General features: G+C 34.5%; 1 protein-coding gene across 4 annotated transcripts in view; it reads left to right on the top strand.

Moving 5' to 3' along the window:
• Positions 1–25,863, top strand: part of CNOT6L (CCR4-NOT transcription complex subunit 6 like) — a 103,927-nt gene that overhangs the window by 52,302 nt on the left and 25,762 nt on the right. For all 4 annotated transcript variants that reach the window (XM_019629466.1, XM_019629463.1, XM_019629465.1 and 1 more), the window contains exons 6-8: positions 13,040–13,108; positions 15,769–15,926; positions 17,682–17,836. In XM_019629466.1, the coding sequence (XP_019485011.1) occupies positions 13,040–13,108; positions 15,769–15,926; positions 17,682–17,836 (382 nt within the window). The remainder of the gene's footprint in view (positions 1–13,039; positions 13,109–15,768; positions 15,927–17,681; positions 17,837–25,863) is intronic.

Below are 25,863 nucleotides of genomic sequence, written 5' to 3'. Positions count from 1 at the left end.
TGACCCAGCTATATGGCATATGTGTGATGTATCTGTGTGTAATTTTTAAGGCGTTTTTAATGTGTTTTAGATAAAAGCTGTTCGTTGGTATATTTGTTGCAAACACCTCTCATAAAGTTCTTTGCTTTTTTACTCTCTTAATTTGTCTTTTGATGAACAGAAAAAAATAAAACATACTTGAATTTGTTGATCTTTTCTATTATGGTACTACTTTTGTGTTCTCTAAGAATTTTTCCCTTCCTGGAGCTCGTGAATGTATTCTTCTGTATTATTATCTAACAAGTCCATTCTTTTTCACTTGTAACATTTAGAGTATAATCTTCCTGGCATTGAAGTTTGTGTAACACAAGAGTAAATTTTGGAACTTTTCCATACTGTATTAAATTGAACCTGAGCTGTTTATTGAAAAGACAGTTCCCTCATGACTGGTTTTTAGTGCCATCTTTGTCATTTATCATCAATATATAATATATATGGGTCTATTTCTGAGCTCTGTATTCTCTTCACTAGTCTTTGTGACAGTATAACAGTGTCATTATAGCATGGTAGGTATATAAAACTTTAACATGGTAGCTATATAAAAAGTGTGTAGGGCCGGCCGAGTGGCGCGATGGTTAAGAACTGGCTTGGGACGCCAGAAGGTCCCGGTTCGGATCCCACATATGAGGGCCAGTGACACTGCCCTCCACAGCTAAGATGCTGAACAACAGCTCAACCTGGAGCTGGGCTGCCATGAGTCGCCGGCAACGGTGTAGGCTGCAGCCCCTGTGGCAGTGGGCTGCCATGGGCTACCGTATGTAGCCAGTAGCCAGCGTGAGTGGCCAGCAGCCACAGTGAGCGGCCATCCAGAAGCCGGCAACTGATCTGCCTCACCCGGGAAGAGCGCAATGATGTTGCCAACTTGGGCCAGTGAAGCAACGTCCTCCACAACTAGATTGAAGAACAAAATGACAGCAACTTGTCTGTTCCCCTTCCCCCAATTCCCCAATAAAAAAATCTTTAAAAAAAAAAAAAAAGGGTGTATATGAGGGCCAGCTGAGTGGCTCGTTGGTTAAGAGTTGACTTTGGAGCGCGAGCTCTGAGCAGCAGGGCCACTGGTTCGGATCCCATATGGGCCAGTGACGCTGCGCCCTCTACAGCTAAGATGGTAAATAACAGCTCGACCTGGAGCTGGGCTTCCCTGAGTCACCCGCAATGGTGTAGGCTGCAGTGAGCTGCTGTAAGCTACTGTGAGTGATGGGCAGCCAGCATGAGCTGCCATGAGTCGCTGTGAGCTGTCGTCCAATAGCCGGAGACCAACTGCCTCAACCAAGAAAGAGCACAATGATCACAGTACCAACATTGGCCAGTGAAGCGACGTCCTTCACAACTAGACGGAAGAACAAAAGGACAGCAACTTGTCTGTTCCCCTTCCCCAATTCCCCAACGCTTTCCCCTCCCCAAAATCCCCAATAAAATCTTAAAAAAAAGAAAGTATGTATATGAGTTGTGATCAAACAATATGGTGAATGTTTTACTTAAAAAAAAGAAAATATTACAGTAAAAGCCACATTGCCATTAATCCCCCTGAAAATACTCCCCCTTGCTTTGAATGCAGTTATCCCATCGTTCTTGCCACTTTCTGAAGCAGTTCTGGAAGTCCTCTTTCATAAGTGTTTTTAGTTGCACTGTTGAGGCTGCCTCCGTGTCCTGAATCATTTTGACTTTGAGGAAGAGCCAGAAGTCATACAGTGCCAGATCCAATGAATAAGGTAGATGAGGACACACCATAATGTTTTTATTTGACAGAAATTGATGTACCAGAAGCGATGTGTGACATGGAGCATTGTCATGATAGAGGAGGATTTACGGCACACTTTAAAACACACCTCCTCTCAACCGTAGCTCACATCCAACTGACTGCACCTGCACCGAACAAGTTGAAACTTATCACACACTGTTACTAAGGTTTGAAGTGCTACTTCCCATATTAAAGATTCCTGCCTTTCCGTTGGATGGCATTTGACAGCAGCCTACATCACTTTGGGTTATGCAATTTCTGTCAAATATATAAAAACATTACGGTGTGTCCTCATCCACCTTATTCACGACCTGGCACCTTGCGACTTCTGGCTCTCCCCCAAAGTTGAAATGACCATGAAAGGAAAATGTTTCTAATTGATTCAGGACATTGAGGCAGCCATAACAGTGCAACTAAAGACACTCACGAAAGAGGACTTCCAGAACTGCTTCAGAAAATGGCAAGAACGATGGATAAGTGTGTTCAAAGTGAGGGGTAGTATTTTGAGGGGGATGAATAGCAATGTGTTTTTTACTGTGATAAATTTTTTAAAAATTTAAATGCTCCATATATATATGTATGTATATATATATATATATATATATATATATATATATATATATAATACACACACACACACACACACTTTTTTTTTTTTTTAAGATTTTTATTGGGGAACTGGGGGAGGGGATCAGAGAAGTTGCTGTTCTTTAGTCTAGTTGTGGAGGACATTGCTTCACTGGCCCATGTTGGTATTGTGATCACGCTCTTCCTGGCTCAGACAGATCGGTCACCGGCCACTGGTTGGCTGCTCATGGCGGCTCACGCCGGCCGCTCACGGTAGCTTATGGCAGCCCACTGCAGCCTGTGTCGTCGTCAGCTACTCAGGGCAGCCCAGCTCCAGGTCGAGCTGTTATTTACCATCTTAGCTGTAGAGGGCACAGCGTCACTGGCCCATGTGGGACCCGAACCGGCAGCTCTGCTGCCCAGAGCTCACTTTCCAAAGCCAACTCTTAACCAATGAGCCACTCAGCAGGCCCGCTTCCTGTGTTTATTTATCACACCTCGTACATTTGTATACACTCAGTCTTAAAATCCAGTACAGTAAGTAAGTTTTCCCCCTTGATTTGATTCTAGTCATGGCTAGTTTTGGCCCCATGCTTCTTTTACCTTGTGTTTTCATTAAAATTTTTAGTATTAGCTTTTCAAATTTCTCCTCTCCCCCAAATGTAGGGATTTTGATTGATTAGGAATATGTTGAATATGTAGATTGCTTTGTAAAGAATTGGCATGTTTACCACACTCAATCTTCTAACTGTAGAATATTATTTCATTTATTGTGCTTTCTGTACTTTCAATATTGAGTTTCAGGTTTCTGTGTAGTTTTTTTTAATTTTGTGAATTTTTTTATTACATGTATTCTCTGTATTGACTTTTTTGGTGCTCTCATAGTGTTTTTGAAAATAAATCTTATCTTAATGGTTATTGCTGATTTATGGAATACAGTTGAGTTAGAAATATTTCATTTCCATTCCAGATATTAGTTAATTTGTGTTGCCTCTATTTACTCCATGCATAGTCTTGCCCATGGATTTATCAATACTTTCTTTGAAAAAAAAAAAACCAGATTTTTGCTTTGTTGGTCCTGTTATATGCTTCTTTTCAGTATCAGTTTTTTTTATTTCTTTCTTTTGTGTTCTATGGGTTTCATTTGCTGCTCTCTTTCTAACTTCTTAATACCAAAATCATTAACTTTTTTTTAGCCTTTTTTTTCTCCAGAGTATTTATTTGAAAATCTCCATCTAAACATGAGTTTTAGCTGTATCCCACAAGTTTTAATTTGTATTATTTTCATTATCATTCAGTTTAGCATGTTTTCTAATAGCCTCATCATTTCTTCTTTGAAGTTTCTTTCTCTATTTCCAGGGGAGTCCTAGTTTTCTTTGTCATTGATACCTAGCTTAGTTCTATTGTGATCAGAGAACATACTATGATTGCTTTTTATTTAAAATTTTAAAATGCGTTATTTATTACCCAGCACATGTTTAATTTTTATAAATGTTAAGTATGCACTTAAAAAGAATGTACATTCTATAGTTGTTTGGTGCTGCATTCTTTATATGTTAGTTTAATGTTGTTAATTGTTTGAATGTGTTATGTATACTTAATGATTACTTTGTTTTTGATTCATTACTGATAGAGTTATGGTAAAATTTCCTACTTTGTAGATTTGTTTATTTCTTCTTGTAGCTCTTAAAACTTTTTAATTATATATATTGAGGGCATAGTTTTATGTTTTATCTTTCTGGTTATTTGAAACTTTTATTATGCTGTTCTTATTACTCTGATATTAATACAGCTACCTGAAAAAATATAGCTACACAAGTTCTCTTTTGGTTAGAATTTGCACTAGTATATATTTTTTCTGTTCTTTTATGCTTAACCTTTCTGTTTCCCTATATCTTAGTATTTTTTCCTGTCTGCTTGCTTTGGGTATAGTTTGTTCTTTTTCTTGTTTGAAGTGAAAACAGATTGTTGATTTGAGATCTTTTTTAATGTAAGCATTATAAATTTCCCTTGCAGATCTCTTTTGGTGCATCCCATAAATTTTGATATATTGTATTTTGATTTTGATTCTGTTTAATGTATGTTTTAAAATTTTCTTAGAAACTTTCTCTTTGACTCATGGCTTATTTAGAAATGTGTTGTTTAATATCTCATTGTCTCTCTTTTATGCTAGTTTGATTCTAGTTTGGGATCAGTTGGAAAACATATTTGATATTATTTCAGTTCTTTTATATTTGCTGAGGTTTGTATTTTGAAGCTGTGTTTAGGATTGCTACATTTTGGTGGATTGATTTTTCTGACATTATGCAATGAACTTTATTCCTACTATTTTCTTTGATTTTAAATATACTTTATTGATATTAATATAACCACTTTGATTTTTTTGTTTAATATTAGCATGGTATATCTTTTTCCATCCTCTTACTTTCAACTTGACTATGTTGTTGAATTTGAAGTGAATTTCTTATAGACAGCATACAGTTGAGTCATGTGTAATGTTTTTTAATCTACTCCACCAAGATTTCACTCTTACAATTTGTGTATTTAAATAATTTAAAGTAATTATAAATATGTAAAACTTAAGTCTACCGTTTTATTGTTTTTTATTTCCTCTGTTTCTCCTTCCTTTGTTTATGTTTTCTCGGTTTCCTGTGGGTTTCTTAAAGATATTTTAGGATTCCATCTTTTTTTTATGCTGTTTTTGAGTATCTTGTATTTTATAGTTTTCTTAGTGATTGCTCTACATGTTACAATAGACATACTTAGCACAGTCAACTGATAATAGTGTTTTACCACTTTACATGAACTATTGATGCCTTACTTCCATTTATGTTCCTTTACCTTCCCCACTTTTAAATATAATTGTCTCTAGAGTTTCCTCTGTCTACACTGAGTGCCACACAGATATTGCTGCAGTTTTTGCTTCAACCATCAGATATGATTTAAGCTTATGTTGAGAAGGATAATCTATTATATTTACAAATCCCTAATTTTACTCGTTCCTTGTTTTTTCCTTTTGATGTTTCAATTCTTCTTTTGTTATTTTCTTTCTGTTTAGAGCTTCCTTTAGCCAATCTTTAAGACAGATCTGCTAGCAACAAAATCTCTTAGTTTTCTTTTGACGACATCTTTATTTCCCCTTAATGTCTGAAGAATAGTTTGCTGGATATAGAATTTGTTGTTGATACTTCTTTTCTTTCAGCACTTGAGAAATGTTATGCCAGTATTTCTCTGGCTGCCATGATTTCAGAAAAAAACCACCCCATTCTTTTATAACTAGTGTATAATTTCTCTCTGATATTTTTGAGATTTTCTGTCTTTAGTTTTCAGCAGCTTAATTATAACATGTCTTGAGGTGGATTTGTTTGAATTTATTCTACTTGCAGTTTGCTCACCTTCCTGAATGTATAGGTATGTCATTTACTAAACTTGGGTATTTTTAGTCATTAACTCTTAAGAATACTTTTTAAGTCCACGTTTTTTCTCCTCTCCTTCTGGACTCTGATAATACGAGTCTTAGAGCTTTTGTTACAGTTCCACAGTTCCCTCAACCACTGTTCACTCTTTTTTTTTAGTTTATTTTCTTTTTATTGTTCATAATTAATAAAATCTATTGGTTCTGAAATTCAATCATTTTATCTTTCATTGCCCTTAGTATTGTGCCCTTCCAGTGAGTTATGTTATTTTGGTTATTGTACTTTTCAGTTCAATATTTTCTATTTGGTCTTTTTAAAAATATATAACTTAGACTTCTTTGCTGGAGTTTTCTACTTTTTCATTTGTTTTAAGAGAATTTGGCATTACTTCTTGAAGCAGCTTTATGATGGCTGTCGTAAAATCTCTGTTAGATAATAATGTTAACATCTGATTTATCTCTGTGTTAGTGTCGATAGTCTTTTCTCATGTAAGGTTTGATTTTCATGGTCTTTAGTATGATCAGTGATTTTTCAGTTGTACCCTGGATATTTTGAATATTATCTTAGGTAACTTGATCCTTTTTGAATCGCAATTTTAGCAGGCCGTTGCCCAGTTCAGGTTTTGCATATGGGTTCTGTCAGCCCTTCCAGGCCTGGAAAACCAGGCCTGGTGCTGCTGACCACTGTGAGGTGTGGGATGGGCTGGCTCTCTTGGGCTCCACTAAAGAGGTTGCCACCAGCAACACTGGATCACCACTGCCACTGATTGTGGATGTCCCACCTAGTCTCTGTTGGGATTCTCCATTTCTGCTCTATTGGCCACAGAAGTGAGGTTTTTCATAATTTCTTTTTAATTTTTTCCCCCTGTCTATTCCTGGTGGCTCCAGAAGTGATTGGGTTACAGGGCTGGTTAGCATTCAGTATACACCAAGCACCTAGTATGGCATATATGGGAGATAAAAATGGGAGAACTATTTTTATCAATTTTTAGGTATTATGCTGAAAGATTAAGATGTTAATTTCTGTCTCTTCTATTCATAACGAGAACATACTTATCTTCAATTTTTATCCAAATTCTAGTACTGTGTGTAGGACCATATATATTTATCTATTAAACAGTATTTATTTTATTTCATCGTAGCCCATATAATGCTGTATTCCTGTCTCTTGTCATATTATTAGCATTGAAGTTTCATCTTTAGAAAAAAAATTTTTTTTAGAATGGGATTAAATTTAATTTGTTATCAACTTAAAATAGACTTTTATAGATATAAGTTGTTATATATAAGCCTCATGGTAGCCACAAAGCAAATACCTATAGTAAAACACAAAGAATAAAAAGAAAGCAATGTTAGGGTAATGTTAAAGAAAATCATTAAACCACAAAGGAAGAGATCAAAAGAAGAAAGGAACGGAGAAGAGATACAAAAACAGCTAGTAAACAACAGAATGGCAGTACGTACATACCTATTAATAATTACATTTAAAGGGTCATAAGAGACTCCTCCAACAAATTGGACAACCTAGAAGACATAGATAAATTCTCCAAAACATACAACTTATCAATACTGAACTAATATGAAATAGAAAATCTGAACAGACTGATTATTAGTAAGTAAGATTAAATCAGTAATTAAAAACCTTCTAACAAACAGAAGTCCCAGACCAGATGAATTCACTGTGGAGTGCTACCAAACATTCAAAGAAGATTTTTAATACCGATCCTCCTCAAACTCTTCCAAAAATAGAAGAGGAAGGAACTCTTCCAAACTTATTTTACAAGGTCAGCATTATCCTAATACCAAAACCAGACAAAGAAACCACAAGAAGAGAAAATTACACGCCAATATCCTTGATGAACACAGATGCAAAAATCTTCAACAAAATATTAGCAAACTGAATACAACAATACATTAAAAGCATCATACATCATGATCAAGTATGATTTACCCTAGGGGTGCAAGGATGGTTCACCATCTGCAAGTCAGTGTGATGATATACTACATTTACAAAATGAAGGATAAAAATCTAATGATCATCTCAATAGATGCAGAAATAGCATTTGACAAAATTCAACATCCATATATGATTTAAAAAATCTCAACAAAGTGGGTGTAGAGGGAACGTATTTCAGCATAATAAAGGCCGTAAATGACAACCCCACAGCTAACATTATACTCGTACTGTACAGTGAAAATCTGAAAGCATTTTCTCTTAAGATCATCAACAAGGCAAGAATCCTCATTCTTGCCACTTCTGTGCAACACAGTATTAGAAATTCTGGACAGAGCAGCTAGGCAAGAAAAAAATAAAAGCATCCAAATTGAAAAGGAAGAAGCAAAATGTCAGTATTTACAGATGTCGTAATATACCAAGAAAACCCCAAAAACTTGGTCAAAAAACTGTTAGAACTAATAAACAAATTCAGTAAAGTTTTAGGTTACAAAATCAGTACACAGAAATTTGTTGCATTTCTATACACAAATAACAGAGTATTAGAAAGAAAGAAAACAGACCCATATACAGGTGCATCAAAAAGAATAAAATACCTAAGAATAAATTTAACCAAGGAAGTGTGATCACAAAATACAGTGAATGCTTAAATTTTAAAAAATGTATTACTGTAGAAGACACATTGCCATTGATCCCTCATTTTGAACACACCTATCCCATTGTACTTGCCACTTTCTGAAGCAGTTCTGGAAATCCTTTTTCATGAGTGTCTTTGGTTGCACTGTCAGGGCTGCCTCGATGTCCTGAATCGATTAAAAACATTTTCCTTTCATGTCATTCTAACTTTGGGAAGAGCCAGAAGTCTCACAGTGCCAGATCCAGTGAACAAGGTGGATGAGGACACACCATAATGTTTTTATTTGACAGAAATTGCCGTATACCAGAAGCGATGTGTGACATAGAACATTGTCATGATGGAGGATGAAGTAAAGACACTCATGAAAGAGGACTTCCAGAACTGCTTCAGAAAGTGGCAAGAAGGATGGGATAAGTGTGCTTGAAGCGAGGAGGAGTCTTTTGAAGGGGATTAATGGCAATGTGTCTTTTACTGTAATAATTTTTTTTAATTTAAACATTCACCTTTTGATCACACTTCATATATTGAAAACTACAAGACATTAATAAAAGAAATTGAGTATGACACAAATAAATGGAACGACATTTCCTGCTCATGGATTAGAAGAATCAATAGTGTTAAAATGTGCATACTATCCAAAGAGATCTACACATTCATTGCAAACCATATCAAAATTCCAACGGCATTTTTAAAGAACTAGAAAAAATAATCATAAAATTTGTATGGTACCACAAAAAACCGCAAATAGCCAAAGCAATTTTGAGAAAGAACAAAGCTGGAGATATCACACTCCCTGATTTTCAACTGTATTGCAAAGCTATAGTAGTTAAAATAGTATGGTACTGGCATAAAAACTGACACATAGGTCAGTGGAACAGACTAGAAAGCCCAGAAATCAATTCACACATATGTGGTCAACTAATATTAATAAAGGATCCAAGAATATACAATGGGAAAAGATAATCTCTTCAGTAAATGGTGTTGGAAAAACTGACAGCTACATGCAAAAGAATGAAAGTATCTTACACCATACACACAAATAAACTCTGAATGAATTAAAGACTGGAATGTAAGACCTGAAACCATAAAACTCTTAGAAGAAAACATAGGCAGTAAGCTTCTTGACATAGGTATTGCTGATGGATTTTTTAATCTCACACACAAAGCAAAAGCAACAAAAGCAAAAATAAATACCAGAAAGCTTCTGCATAGCAAAGGAAAACATCAAGAAAATGAAAAGATAACCTACTGAATGAGAGAATATATTTGCAAATCATATATCTGATAAAGGACTAATATCCAAAATATATTTTAAAAAACTTCATAAAACACAATAGCAAAAACACAAACTATTCAATTAAAAATTGGGCAGAAAATCTGAACAGACATTTATCAAAAGAAGACATACAGAAGGCCAAGAGGTACATGAAAAGATGCTCAACATCATTCATCATCAAATGCAAATCAAAACCATAGTGAGATACCACCTCATACCTGTTAGAATGGCTATTATCAAAAATACAAGAAATAACAAGTGCTGGCAAGGGCGTGGAGAAAAGGGAACCCTTGAATACTGTCGTGGGAATGTATTTTTGTGATCCATATGGAAAACAGTGTAGAGGTACCTCATAAAAAATAACGCTAGAACTACCGTATGTTCCAGCAATTCCAGTTCTGTGTATTTATACAGTGAAAATGAAGACACTAACTCGGAAAGATATCTGCATTTTTATGTTCATTGCAGCAGTTTTTACAACAGCCAAGATAAAACAACCTAAGTGTCTATCAATAGATGAATGGATAAAGAAATTGTGTGTGTGTGTGTGTGTGTGTGTGTGTGTGTGTGTGTACACACAATGGAATATTATTTAGTCTGTCAAAAAATGACATCTTGCCATTTGCGACTACATGGATGGATCTTGAGGTCATTCTATTTGATGAAATAAGTCAGACAATGACAAATACCATATGACCCCTCTTTTATGTGAAATCTATAAAGCAAAAAAAAGCTCATAGACATAGAGAACAGATTGGCGGTTGCCAGAGATGGGAATGGGGTGGGAGAAATGTGTGAAGGGGTTTGGAACATAAAAAGGAAAGAAAATACAGTGTGTTACTGAGCAACAACAATGTAAAGAAACAGAATAGGGACTAGATCAAATAGTCAATTAAAAAAACATAAATTCCAATAGCAGTGGGAATATATTTAGAATTAAACTACAGTAAGATATAAAGAAAATTACATGGACAACAAGATAAGAATTGGGAAGAAAAATATACTGTGGAACTCTTTTTGATTTTGGAACAAATACAATATTTTAGTGATTAAAAAAATTTTGAGATAGTAAAGAAAGTTTGAATACTTCCTGGAGGCTTGATGATACTTAGAAATCATTGTTAAAATTTTTTAGATATGATAATGTTATCAATAATTTTTAGAGATATCTACTGAAATATTTATAGAAGACATGGTATGTCTGGGATCACCTTCAAAATGGTCCAGGTGTAGGGGATAGGGAGTATGGAGTAGGTGAAGGTATAGATGAATCAAGATTGTCCAAAGGTTAATAATTATTGAAGCTAGTAATGGATATTAGAGATTCAGTACATAATGCTCTCCACACCATTGTATGTTAGAAATATTCCATAATAAAAAGTGGAATATGCAGACAAGACCAAAGTCTTCCTAAAACAAAACAAGTTAATTTTAAGTATATGTCACACTAGACTATATTATTCTTATTGTAAAAAATGTTAAAATTCCAGTTAAGACTAGAATTTTTTTTGACCACTGTCTTTAATTCAGGTTTTTTTCCATGTAAATAAACACACTTGTAGGTTGGGTGTATATTCTTGTAAACATTTTTATAGACATTTACATCCAAAAATTATACCATTAGAAATTTTATGGTATTATTCTTTAAGTGTGTTTTAAAAACTTTTTCTAATAAATTAAACCACATTTTATCATTATATATTTTCTACTTTATTTTTACTCAGCAGTATTTTTTATATATCTTTCTACTTTTGCATACATGTATTTATTCTTTTTCTTTTAAACCGTAGCACAGACTTTCATAAAATGGGTATTAGCCATTTACCATTGTTTTTGCTATATAAACATGGTGTATGGTGTAATGAATATCTATTCGAATGTTGCTGTAAGCAGGTAGGGCTGAGCCCAGGAAATGGAATTGCAGGGTCACAGGGACCTGGATGTTTTAAAATGTTAAAAGTTGATTCAATTTGTCCTCACAGGTAGTAGTACCAGTTTATATTCCTTCCAGCTGTTTATGCAAGTATGTGTTTCTTGTTACTATCACCAACTCTGGATAGTATTAAAGTTAAAACTTTTTGTTAATCTGGATAAAAACATGCTATCTTATTTTTTTATTCTTTCTGGTTACTGGTGAGAAAGTGTCTTTTCCTTTGTTTTTGGCTCTTCAGATATTGTTAGTGAATACTATGCATTTTACTTATACTGATGTGCTGTGATGTATGTTCAAGTGTATTAATTACACTTGGGAAACACCATAATGTTGACATCACCTCACTTGTTTTATTGAGAATTTTCTTGATTTATGGGTTTTTCACCATTTGCTAATAAGGATCCCAATAGCTAGAAAGTTCCTTGTTTACCCTTAGTGTATTTGTGTATTATATTAGGCTTTCTGTTTTTGAGATAGTTGCCATGATTTTAACACGACACTCCTAGCAGGCATGATTACTTTTCAGAATTCAACGTGTTGAACCAGCTGAATGGTTTGTTTGTCATCTTATGATAACCTTCATTCCTTTCCTGGAAAGATACAGAATATGCAAAACAATGTTCATTCGATGTTTTGAAAAGCATAGATGCTAAAACAGGCATCCTTTAGGTAGACTTTTGGAACACCAGAGTGGTTACTAGTGACACTTTTTAAGATCTTGGATACTTAAAATTTCTGTGACTGGATGTAGATGGCTTGTTTTTGTTTTAAAGGAACACATTTCCCAGCCACTAATACCCTGGGCAAATCTGCAAGCTTGGTTCAGATTGTCCTGTAATTGCAAATGTTTTTAAAAGGAAGAAGAAAAGAGGTAGTTAAAACTTAACTTAGTGAATTTTCTTTCATCTACTAGTTGGGTATCATTTAGTTCCATTGTATTGATAACCATATCTGAGCAGTTAATGTTTAACCAATGCCTTTCTTTTTTCTGTACAGTGTACTTCTAATCTCTTGCTTTGCATGGACATTATGAAAGAAAGATTAAACTTAGGAAATGAAAGCTCCATTACAAAATTAATTAATTTTTATACAATTCATACGTGTTTTTTTCTATTTTAAAGATATTTGAGTATTTAAGTTCATCAGTATGCTGGCACTTCACATAGCATGTGTAATTAAGACATAAGACCCTACTTAAGGTTTTAAATAGGTACTTTTCATAAATACTATGTAAGGGGAAGTGCCATTAATGAGTCTCCTAATGTCCTTTTCGTACATTAGCTAGGTGTTTTTTACATAGCTCTTCTTAACCTTAACCTTCCTTCAGCTTCTACATTTTCATTGTATTTCATTACATTCCTAAGTCAGTTTGTGGGTCATTACAGCTAAAGAGAAAACAGATGTTGGTTTGACATTATAAAGTAAATATTGATTTTAAGAACACATGAAATTAACCTATGTTAAAATACTTTTTCAGTTCATCCAGAGCAGCTTCCTCCGAGGCCATGGATTACATTAAAAGAACGAGACCAAATTCTGCCATCAGGTAATTTTTATTCTTCCTTGACTTTTTTCAGAAATACCTGAAATGTCATTAGACTTTGTGATATAATTAACAGGCCTTCATTTTACCTCCTCTGGGTAGATGAGTGTAAAAATACTGATGGGTAGACTTAAACAAATCCACACTAAGGCCTATGTATAAGAACCTCCTATCTTTGACAATGATACTACTCTTGGTTTTAAAATGATTCCTTGTAATACAGCCATCCAAATGGCATCTTCACAAAGGGTGTTTGGTGATTTAAGAAAAATTAGTAATAATGAATTTTATTCTGAAAAATTTTAAACCTACTTAGGTACTTAATCTTTCTTGAGCAGGTAGACTGATAACACTTGTAAAAGAATAATTTAAACTGAGTCTGTATTTGCTGTATTGGAAACAAAATAGGATACCACGCCAGCGGTAATAGAAGTGGTACAAGCTGAGCATTTGAGCAATTTAAGAACATGGCTTAGCACTTCTAGAACTGCAGTAATGTAGAAAATATAAACTTTTATCTCTTTGTGGAGACCAATGATTTGACATCTTTTGTAGGGCTTCTTACTGCTTGTTAGACATTTTATGATTGGGAATTCTACCTAAGATAAGTTGTTATGAATTGGTATTTCTCCAAGTAATTTCTTTTTAATCACAGAGTAATAGTTTTCATGATACCGAATTTCATTTTTAAATTAACAAATAAAAATTTTACTGTTTTAACATGAAGGTTAAACCAATCACTAAATACTGATACTTTAATAATTTTCAATGGGTAAATCACAGAGCTTATTGTGTACTTTTTAAACCCCTTTGTGAGGTTTTTGTTTATTTTAAGTTATGAAGTAAGACACAGAAAAAAAATTATTTGCTTGAACATTAGGAAATACAGGAAGTATAACATCTTCATAGTTCTATTTGCATTTTAATAACACTAAGAAATATTATATACGGTACATTTCTATGCCTTTCAGAGATAATAATTTTAAAATCACCATACTCTAAAACCACAATATCAGCCTGTTCTAAGAGGCACTAAGTCAGTGTTATCACGAATAACACTTCTATTATCGGGATACACATTGATGGTCTGAAAAAAAGAATACCTAATGCTTTCTAGAATTCTTAAGTTAGGCAGATTTATTTTATGTTTAGTCTTCCCTAATGTACAATTAATTTGTTCCTTTATGATACTAAAAACACCATTTTCTGTTGTTCAAAGTTATCTCTTTTTGAGTACAAATGAACATAACCTTAAAGAAAAGTTTCCTAATATTGCATGACTATATTTCCAGTAAGAAAAGGAATAACAGAAACAAGTTTTCATTAGTACTTGAATTCTCAAAGTATTCTTGGGTTTTCCTTATTGAAAAACTAGTATGGATTTTTCTTGGGATGTATGGTGCTTCCCTGAGTAGAATCTGAGTGCTGAAAAAAAGACATTATTAAAAATGCTCTTTACCTCTGGTGCATAGGGAGATGTGTATAATAACTAATTATGGTTAAGGGTGACCTATAGCCACAAAACTATAATGATAATTAAACTATAGCTAAGTGCCAGATAGTGAAAAAGGTACCAGTGTACAAAAAGGCCACCAGTCAGATCCCCAGGGACAACCATTAAACTGTGTGTCTTAATACTTCTACTATCATCTGAATCTAAACCAACTTTAATCAAGAGTTAGTTTATTACTTGTATTTCTTACCTTGTGTTTAAATATGTGATTCTCAACCGTGTCTGCCCATTATAATCACCTGGGATGCTTTTTATAACTATAAATACCCGGACCCTCATATACTGACTCAGTTAGTCTGGAGTAGGGCCCTGGGTACAGCATTTTTTTTTTTAAAGCTCTGTAAAATGATTCTAATGGGTGGCCAGGTTAGAGAATTACTGATGAGAATCAGGGCTTTTCAAACTAATGTGCACGTGCATATGAATCACCTGAGGATTTTGTTTAGTTGCAGATCCTTATTCATAGATCTTTGTGGGACCAAAGATTCTGCATTTCTGAGTTCTAGGTGATAACTGATGCAGCTGGTCCTTAGAGCACACTTTTCAGTGGCAAGAATACAAACCCTGTCCTTCTGACTATTAGTTTGCTCACAGACCTTTAAAGTTCAAGGGCATTTTTAAATGAGAATTTAATTTCAGATGTAAACATTTGATTTTCAAAAAGAATTTTCTTATAACTAAACTTTGTTCGTCCATATTCTGGCTCAAAGCAGTGAGAGCAGTAAGAGATCCAAAAAAGTACTAAGTATGGATATTCTGTTATTAAAAATTAATGAACTTAGAGCCTTTTAATGACAATGAAACTAAAATTTATGTGTTTCATTTATACAGAGAAGCTTTTTTCAACATATTATGTGCAAAAGATTAACATCCTGATTTAAAATTTGAATTTTTATTAAATAAATTTCCTAAAAATCTCAGCTATGAACTGTTAGTCTAATTCTAGTAGAATGTTTTGGTGTGATAGACTCCGGTGAAGCTTTAGTGGCTATCATTTAATAGAATCTTGGCTGACGCATTTCACAATGATGATATTTTGAGTATGTATGCCATGTGTGCTTGTGCAGTTATGCACGTGATATTGCTTTAGAAAAACGTTGCCTAATTTTTTCCCTTTTGTCTGTTGTTTTTTTTTTCTCCTACTTCTTAGCATCATTCACGGTTATGTGCTACAATGTGTTATGTGATAAATATGCCACCCGGCAGCTATATGGCTATTGCCCTTCCTGGGCATTAAACTGGGAATACAGGAAAAAGGGAATTATGGAAGAAATTGTTAACTGTGATGCAGATATCATTAGTCTTCAGGTAACACTATAGAAATTGAATTGTCTTTAACTTAAAGGGGAACTTAAAAATAAAAGAAGGTCTTCTGAGAGATATCCAAAGAGGTTCAAAGCAAAACTGAAAAAGAAATTTTGTCTCCTCTTAAAATAAGGACAACAAATAACAGTTTCACAGTGAAACTATTTTGCTAAATACAGCCATCTTCTTACATACATATTTTCTAAAGTGAAAATTATCTCATGTATTATGTTAACAATTCATTTCATGAACAAGTTATTGGTATCGCTGAGAGAAAACTGCAGAAAATTGTCTTGTAGGAATATAAATTTAACTTATAATGGAATCTGTAAAAAAAAAAAATTGCTTGCCCACTGTTGCTTCTTAAGGATAAACATTTTAAACATTTAAAAATATTGTACTATAAATCATGCATTTTACCTTATTTTAAAAACTACCTCTGAAATTTAGGTTCTTTTGTTTTATAATACTTTATTATAATAAATTTAACTGAAGAAGCACCTCTCTGTTGAAATACGTTTTATTGCTTCTTTTCAACACTCAGCTAATGAATAGCCAAGAAGGCTAATAGGTACTTTTTAGTAATTTTTTTTCTTAACAACTTTCAAAGCATATTAAATGCTTAGAAAGGTGTTTTAAAATTTTAAGTGTTATAATTTCACACCTTCTTCTCAGCATAGCCTGAGAAAGTTATTACTTTTTATTTTTTTTTCAGTAATAATTCTTTTTTATGTTGTCCATAGTTTATATGACTTCCTGGGAAATAATAATAAATAAAAATCTTCAAAAGTTAAATTTCTTCTCAATACTGAAAACTGACACAGAATTGGGGGAAGGAGGAGGCAAACAAAATTAGGCCTGTTTTAGTTACTTAATCATCCCCATTTTGATTTAGTATTTAGTATTTGTGTTATTGGATTTAATATTTGTTGTAATAATGCCTCACACTCTTCTAAGCATCATTTGAAGGATAGAAACATCATAATAAAAAGTATTTATTATCAAAGTAATACTATCTTATAAAGTGTTCATTCTAGAGAAGCTGAAAATTTTGAAAAAATACAGAGATGGAAGGAAAACACCTAATCTCATGTCCCAAAAATAGTTGCTGTGTTAAAATGTCTGATGTATTTTTTTGTGCACACGTTTTTATTCACTTATTTATTTGCAGATATATTTTCAAAATAAAATTGAGGTCACACTATTGACATATTTGTTTCTTGTTTATTGCACTTAATGTACTTTCTATACTATTAGCAGAGACCACTGGGTTCAGGTACCTAAATATTCCTTACAGTAGAATTTTTTGTTGATAGATCTTAAGCTTCTCACTCTTGGGTATCATTCTTTTCCACTACAGTTGAGAAAAGAAAAAAAATTTTTTAATTACCTTTTTATATATAAAAATTTAATATTCCCTACCACTTAATCTATAATATGACCAACTTTCTGTGTTTAATTACCAGTGTGAGGAAGTGAAGTACAGTGTATAGTGGAATGACCTCTAAATTGGGAGTCAAGACTTGGAACCCACTAGCTGTGTGTGAGCATGAGAAAGTCACGTAACATCTAGTTCTTTCAGGCTTAAAAAGCTGCCATTGTTAAATGGTAATGTTAGCAGTAAGGTAAGATAGTTGGGTAATATTTATTATGTGAGTTATTTGAACTTAGTCACATCTTACTCATAATGCTGAATATTTTTATATCTTAATCAGAGTTTTCATCTTCGTGTCGATGATAACTTTTCTTTCATCTCAGGAAGTGGAAACAGAGCAATACTTCACTCTCTTTCTGCCAGCATTGAAGGAGCGTGGATATGATGGATTTTTTTCTCCAAAGTCACGTGCCAAAATCATGTCTGAGCAGGAGAGAAAGCATGTGGACGGTTGTGCAATATTCTTCAAAACAGAAAAGTGAGTTAAGGAAACAAAGCATAATAGTGTAAACTTATTTCTTTAATTACCACACATTTGAAATTGTCTTTGGTTTAACCCTATAAAATACATAAAAAGCTAGAAAGCAAGTGATATAAAAATTAAATTTTAAGTAAATTCGTATACTGGGATATGGTGTTGTAATCATATTTCCAAATATATTTTCATGAAGTAAAATATTAGTTATGGTGTAAAAAAAAAAGTAACTTTTAAGATTAGAAAGAAGTATTGAGTTTCCTTCTGTGATTTTTTTTTTGTGATAGTTGGCCTTTTCAGAATCATTCACCTTTTCATCTCTCAGTTAACATTTCATACATTTATTTAATCATTTATTCACTAAATGTTTACTGAGCGTTTGCTTTGTGACAAGTGTTGTGCTAGTCACAATAGATATAAAGATAGATAAAACATAGTTCCTAATCCCCTAAGAGCCCCAGTCCCATAGAGAAAGTATGCATATAACAAAATCACAACATAATATGGTACATATGAGATAGATAAGGGAGGACAGAAGAGAAGCACAGAGCTTATGGAGGTGGGGAGTCAAAGGATTGATTGAGAAAGGACAATGGAAAGCAGTCATTATCAGACATATATTAATAGAAAACATGATCTGTGTTTTTTTCAGGGCTGCTAATGTAGTTGATTGTAATACAGTCAAAATGAGAATATTATGAATCTGCTTATTAAAATACATAAATGATCTCATAGAGGCTTAGTGCTTTAATATTCTTGATTTTAAAATGGAAAACAGGGCCAGCCGAGTGACACGTTGGTTAAGAGTTGGCTTGGGACGCCAGCTCTGAGCAGCAGGGCCCCAGTTCGGATCCCACATGAGGGCCAGTGACACTGCCCTCTACAGCTAAGATGGTGAACAACAGCTCGACCTGCAGCTGGGCTGTCTTGAGTCGCTGGTGATGGTGTAGGCTGTAGTGAAGCTGCAGTGGGCTGCCATAAGCTACCGTGAGTGGCTGGCAGTCAGCGTGAGCTGCCAAGAGCCGCCGTGAGCGGCCGTCCAGTGGCTGGTGACCAATCTGCCTCACCTGGGAAGAGCGCAATGATGATACCAACATGCGCCAGTGAAGCGACGTCCTCCACAACTAGAGTGAAGAACAAAAGGACAGCAACTTGTCTGTTCCCCTTCCCTGATTCCCCAATGCTGTTCGCCTCCCCCAATTTTCCAATGGAATCTTAAAAAATAAATAAAATAGAAAACAGTATCTGTTCAGTCTACTTACTTCAAAGGTAGTTAAAGAATTAAATGAGGTAATGAATGGGTAGGTACTTTATAAGCCATTAAGTGACCTGGAAATGTTTTTATTATCATCATATTTCTCTGTTTCTGTAGTTCTTTGTAATTTTAGTATTTTTCTTACTGGCTTATTATGTTGTGTGCAATGGATTTAGAACCACATTTCCTACGTGAGGGTGCAGAGCGATAACACACTTGAGCACTGGTTGAGTGACTACAGTGATGGTTAGAGGCAGATCTTTTGAGGAATCTGAGGAAAGGAGAGAAGAATGTTTTTTGCTTCCCAAAGGCTTCCACTTTTAGAGTGGAAATTTGAAGGAATCTCCAATAGAAAAATAGGTGGAAGTGTGATACAGGTTGAATGAATCTCATGAATAATAATTTGGGTTTGATACATTAGATAGGAAATCATCTACTTATAGGATGAGCATATACATGCTTATGACTATTTTCCTGTTTAATACCTATTATAACAAAGCCAGTTAAATGTGTTTATTGATTTGGGCATATTACCAGCATGGCATGTTATTTTAAGTAAATGAATTAAGAGTGTTTGAAAGATATTTGATCCACTTCTTTTCCTTTATTTGTACCTACTTTTCTGCATTTTATGTGAATTTTTAATAGAGATATTCTCATTTTGGTTAATAATTAGTACACAGCCCTGCAATATTTGGGATCAGAACATACTAAATTCTTCTAATGGGTTGTTTTATTTTTTTTTACAAATTTTAGAATAACAATAGCTATTACTTTCATAGTGTTAACATGTCAGGCCTTTATTTATATGGGTTATCTTATTTAATTTTTAAAGTAACCCTCAGAGGTAGGAATAGAGCTATTCCTCATTTTTATAGATGAGGAAAGCAAGGCACTGAGAGTAATCTGGCTTCATATTCAGTGCTTTTAACCACTATACTAAACTGAATCTTTAGGCTTTTTATTTGAGCTTGTAATACTACTTGCACCTCTTATAAGGTTACCTCATTTGCAAAAATTGACCCGAATTTGAATCTTGTTACCTATGTTGATACACAGATTTCCTTGAAACACCATAATATTTTTTAAAAGTCCTGATAACATTGAGACATCCAACATCAAGCTCTTTTTCCATTTGCCATTGTTTCTTCCTGAAGGAAGGTAATACAGAAAGTTTTTATCATTCCCTTCATGGTTATGAGAGAAAATGCTTTGACAATTTTCTAAAGGTAGTTAAGATTTTGAACTAACAATTATAACTGTTATCTAGGAAATGTTAAAAAATGGAATATTTGAAAATTAATGCTTGAATTGTTAAAAACGCTGTGAATTAGTTAAGAGATTAATACATAGGAAATACTTAGATGCATAATTTTGGTTTTTTCTCTTCCTAAACTCCTTTTGCCTAAATAGTAACATGGATCCAGCAACAGTAACATGGATCCAGGCTTTGCGTGTGATACATTATTACATTCTACCTCTTCTAAACAGTACCAAATACTTGTTGATGCCATATTAGCTAAATCTATCCTATGCCATACTATTTGGAATTAAAAACAAAGTATACCATCCTGCCTTTATTCTGTTCTCTCTCCAGATTAGAGAGAGAATACTGTGCAAAGAAGAGACAGTTTTGAACCCATGTCATTCTCTTATGTAGCTGTATAATCTTGAAAGATTCCCTCATCCTTTTTGGGTTTATTTCCTCATTTGTTTATATTTGTATATTACCTTGTGAGGTAATTTATTTTTATAGTTAACAAAATAACAAAGTCAAAAGATAGCTATAGAAGGGACTTCCAATTCTCTGTACCCATTGTCCTAAAATCAGAGTACCAGATAATTCCTAATCTTTACTGATGACAGGTTTTTTTTACTTCATTGAAAACAGTTGTGCAGAGTAGGTAACAGTAAATGGAAACTGATCTAACTAGTATTTTAGCAAAATGCTGTAATAAAAATCTCTAATCCATTGTGATGAAAGAATAGAGTATTGCCTAGTAAAGATGAAGACACAAGATTACCAATATTTAGAGTATTAGAATAAAATATCCCTTGCATCCTACTCACTAGTTTAATTTAGCCTTTGGGGATTCAGAAGACACTTCAAGATTTGGCAGCACCTTTTGGTCATCATATGAACATCACTTTTTGGGTAGGTGCATAGGATGACAGAAAATGCAAGTTTCAATTGCTAAAATTCCAGAAATCAGCTTTTGCTTTGTCCTTTATCTCAACAAGTATTATCTTCAGTCCAAAGTATTTTATAAAACATATATATATATATATATATATATATATATATACATAATTATATGTATTTGTGTATGTGTGTGTATATGACGAGACTGTTGCTATAGATAAATTTTTTAGACTTAGAAATTTAAATTTCTTTTTACCATGTTTTATCCTATAAACTTAGCAGTTAGTAGAAATGGGGTCTTGGATTCAGATACACAATTTGAAGAAATCCAAAATGGAGATGAAACCAGACCTAGACACTAGACTTACTTGCTCTTCCTGAGGTTAGCACTTCTGGATCTGATCCTGCTTTGTTTCAAATCAGTGAGAGAGGGGAAGATGAGAACAGTTTTAGGACAGTGTGACCATTACACTGTGAAGAGGCAGTCTCTTCCAATAAGACTGGGAACTAGGTTGTTGTGGTGCTTAGTCCTTGCTGTATTGCCTCTGCTTTCTAAATTCTTTCAGTCTCAGAGGTACCAGGTAAGGCCAAATCCTTGCTTTTCCTTCTTGTATTCTTTCAGGTAGTTTTTTGCTTGAGAAGAAGGCGTACAAAGGTTATAGTATCATCCCAAAATGACCTGTTGTGAAAACCCTGTCTCACTGGTTTCTCAGTCATTAATTTCTTCTGTCATGTGGTTGCATTTAGAATTTGTCTTCATGATTTAAAAAAAAAACAAATTATGATTTCTGGTTTCTAATGTTAGCTTTACCATTCATTTAATCTAGAACATAAAATTATTGCTTTGTGCCACAGTATCGTTACCTCTCCAGTATGATTAATAATTGTTACACCTAATTTCAGAGGTTTCTTATGGGGTGATAATGATCAAGAAAGTGACAGTGCTTTCAGTGGTTAAGAGTTGTACAAATATAGGTAGGATGGTGTACATCCACTTTTCTTCCCTTTTTATCCACTCTCTAAGCTTCTCTCTTCTAGTAAATTATTTTCTGTCTCTCCCATGATTACTTAAAGGGACCCAAGAACATATTTTATATCATCTTATAGTATTGAATATACAATAAAAACTTCTCTTTGCTTTAGGTTTAAGAGTGCCATGATGTGATCCAGAAAGGGTCATAGTTAACTTTCGTTTGGTTATGCTGTCTTCTGGACTGTGTACTACAGTGTTCCTTTTGGCTCATAAATGAATTGGGGGAGGGAATATTACTTGTCATTTTTAGAAAATTATAGTTGACATACAATATTACATTAGTTTCAGGTGTACAACCTTGTGATTCAACATTTATATACCTTACATAGTGGTCACCACAATAAGTCTAGTAACCATCTGTCACTGTACATAGTTATTACGGTATTATTGACTATGTTCCCTATGCTATACATTACTTACCCGTGACTTATCTTATAACTGGAAGTTTGTACGGCTTACTCCCCTTCTCCTTTTATGTCCATTCCCCCCATCTTGCTCTCCTGGCAATCTGTTCTCTGTATCTGTTAGTTTCTGTTTTGTTTGTTCTGTTTTTTTAGATTTCACATATAAGGGAAATTATACAGTCTTATTTTGCTTGCTCATAGTTGGTATTCACCGTCCTCTCTCTAGCATTAATTTAATCACATCACAGCTCATAAAATTACTTCTAGATCACAAGTTAGTAAGAAATTGAGTTACTTTTTTTTTTAAATTGGGGAATTGGGGGAGGGGAACAGCGTTGGGGAGTCAGAGAAGGGGAACAGACAAGTTGCTGTCCTTTTGTTCTTCAGTCTAGTTGTGGAGGACGTCGCTTCACTGGCCCATGTTGGTGTTATCATTGCGCTTTTCCCGGGTGTGGCAGATCGGTCGCCGGCCACTGGACAGCGGCTCACAGACGCTCACACCGGCCGCTGACCACTCATGCTGGCTGTAAGCCACTCATGGTAGCTCATGGCAGCCCACTGCAGCAGGGGCTGTAGCCTATGCCGACGCCAGTGACTCATGGCAGCCCAGCTCCAGGTCGAGCTGTTGTTCACCATCATAGCTGTAGAGGGCTCAGCGTCACTGGCCCTCATGTGGGATCTGAACCGGGTTCCTGCTGCTCAGAGCTGGCGCCCCAAGCCAACTCTTAACCAGTGCGCCACTCGGCCAGCCCTTGAGTTACTTCTTTGTTCTGTTTGAGGGACTCTTTCGAACATGTTCTTCCTGTTTTTGAAACATTCGACCTAATAATCATATCAAATCATATAAGAAGGGTGGAGTCTATTTTTGAGTTTTGGTCATATCATTCTTCACTATATATAATCTTTTACCCTTTGACCTTCTGTAAAATAAGATTTTTAAAAAGGTGAATGTACAGAAGAATTCTCAGGCTAAAATAAAATAGCATCAGTTATAATTCACTGTGTACTAGCTACGGAGTAGGAATAATAAAATGAATTGAAATAGAGAGGCAAATTTAAGATTTTATATATTACCAAGGCTTGATGGCTTGGCTTGATGAGTGGAAAATAACTAAACTAGTATGTCTTATTCAAAAGAAACATCTAATAGAAGGAATGGAAGAAGAACTCTATGTGTCAAAATATCACCTGTATGGAAATCTATGAGACAGAAAATAGAAGCAGAGTGGACTATATTTGGTTGTGTGTGGAAGGGGGAAGTAAGACGCAATATTGTTAAGGTGCTATAGATAGAATATGGATAATTCTTACTATATTATAAATGTATTATAAGTGTAATATAAAATAAGCATTAAACAAGATAAGTTGTAGGAGATTACAGCTACCTGTACTAGTGCTGGAAATCTCCTTTTCTAAAGCAGAGTACCTTAAAACTTCATAAGGTTCAAGAAATACTGGGTTGTCGGAAAAGTCATGATGCATGTTTGTGACAGATAGTACTAGTTCATTTTTTGTATTACTAGAGTCATTCTCATCTATGTTATTGCTATGTCATTTGACAGCTGACAGTTCTAGCTTCATTCTAAAAAAAAATTGAGCGATTTGGTTGGGTTTTGGAGATTTTACAAGTTGAAGATGGAAGACCAAACTGCATTTTTGCCATATTTTTACTGTTTTACTTCCATGAAGGGAAGAATGTGCGTCAAGCTTGTGAAAAGTTGAATAAAGTTTACGGTGACAATGCTCTACAAGAGCGTCAGTGCCAACAATGGTTCACGAAATTCCATGCTGGTGATTTTGATCTCAACGATGCTCCTCGGTCAGGGAGGCCCACCAAGGTTGATGACAAAATAAAGGCATTGATGGAGTCAAACCCACGTTACACAACACGAGAGATTGCAGAAACATTGAACATCCATCATTGAAGCATTCATGATCACCTGAAGAAGCTGGGATACGTAAGCAAGCTCAATATTTGGGTTCTGCATGAACTCAAAGAAGTTCATTTGATGACATGGATAAACATCTGCAATATGCTCATTAAATGTGAGGAAAATGATCTTTTTTTGAGGCGTCAGGTAACTGGTGATGAGAAGTGGATTGTTTACAACAATGTGGTGTGCAAACGGTCTTGTCCCAATGTGATGGTTCGCTTTAAAGGACATCGAAAACAGACATGCATCAGAGGAAGGTTATGCTCTCAGTGTGGTGGGATTTTAAAGGTGTCGTGTTTTTCAAGCTCCTACCAAGAAGCCAAACAGTCAATTTGAATGTGTACGGTTGGTAATTGGACAGTTTGAACGAATCCATCATCCAGAAATGCCCAGAGTTTGTTATTGTAAAGGAATTGTGTCCCACCGTGACAATGCAAGACCACTCACAAGTTTGACCACCCGTCAAATGTTATTGGAGCTTGGATGGGATGTGTTGTCACACCCACCATACTTGCCTGACCTTGCACCATCAGACTTCCACTTGTTTCGCTCTCTTCAAAACTCCTTGTGTGGTATAATGTTCAGTTCAGATGAGGCTGTAAATCAGCACCTTGTTCAGTTTCTCGCAAATAAAGACAGGTCCTTCTATGAACGAGGAATTACGAAGCTCACTGAAAGATGGCTAAAGGTTATCGAACAAAACGGGCAATATATCATTGATTGAATTTTGTTCTTTGTATAAATAAATGACCTTTGAAAAACATAAACAAAATATGTCATGAGTTTTCTGACAACCCAATATATCTGTGTTCTATTTAATTCTTACTGGAAATAAGGAACTTGTTTAGTTCCTTACTTATCAGCTATCTCTGGTTCTTCAACTAGTCATGTGCCGCATAATGTTCCGGTTAGTGATGGACCGACCACCTATACGATGGTGGTCCCATAAGATTGTAATGGAGCTGCACAATTCTTATCGCTTAGTGACATCATAGTTGCCATAAAGTAGCGCAGTGCATTACTCAAGTTTGTGGTGATGCTGGTGTGAACAAACCTGCACTGCCAGTCGTATAAAAGGATAGCCATTCAATTATATACAGTATATAATACCTGATAGTGGTAATAAATGGTGTACTGCTTTATATATTTCCTATACTGTAATTTTTAATGAATATTTTAAGAGTATGTTCTTTGTACTTTAAAAAAAAAGTTTTGTTTAAAACTATGCAGCGGCTTCACACATCTGGTTTATACTATGTTT

This window comes from Hipposideros armiger, unplaced genomic scaffold, assembly GCF_001890085.2.
Source record: "Hipposideros armiger isolate ML-2016 unplaced genomic scaffold, ASM189008v1 scaffold_857, whole genome shotgun sequence".
Taxonomy (NCBI): domain Eukaryota; kingdom Metazoa; phylum Chordata; class Mammalia; order Chiroptera; family Hipposideridae; genus Hipposideros; species Hipposideros armiger.
Note: the sequence above shows the minus strand (reverse complement) of the source record. Positions and strands in the feature narration are given on the sequence as shown.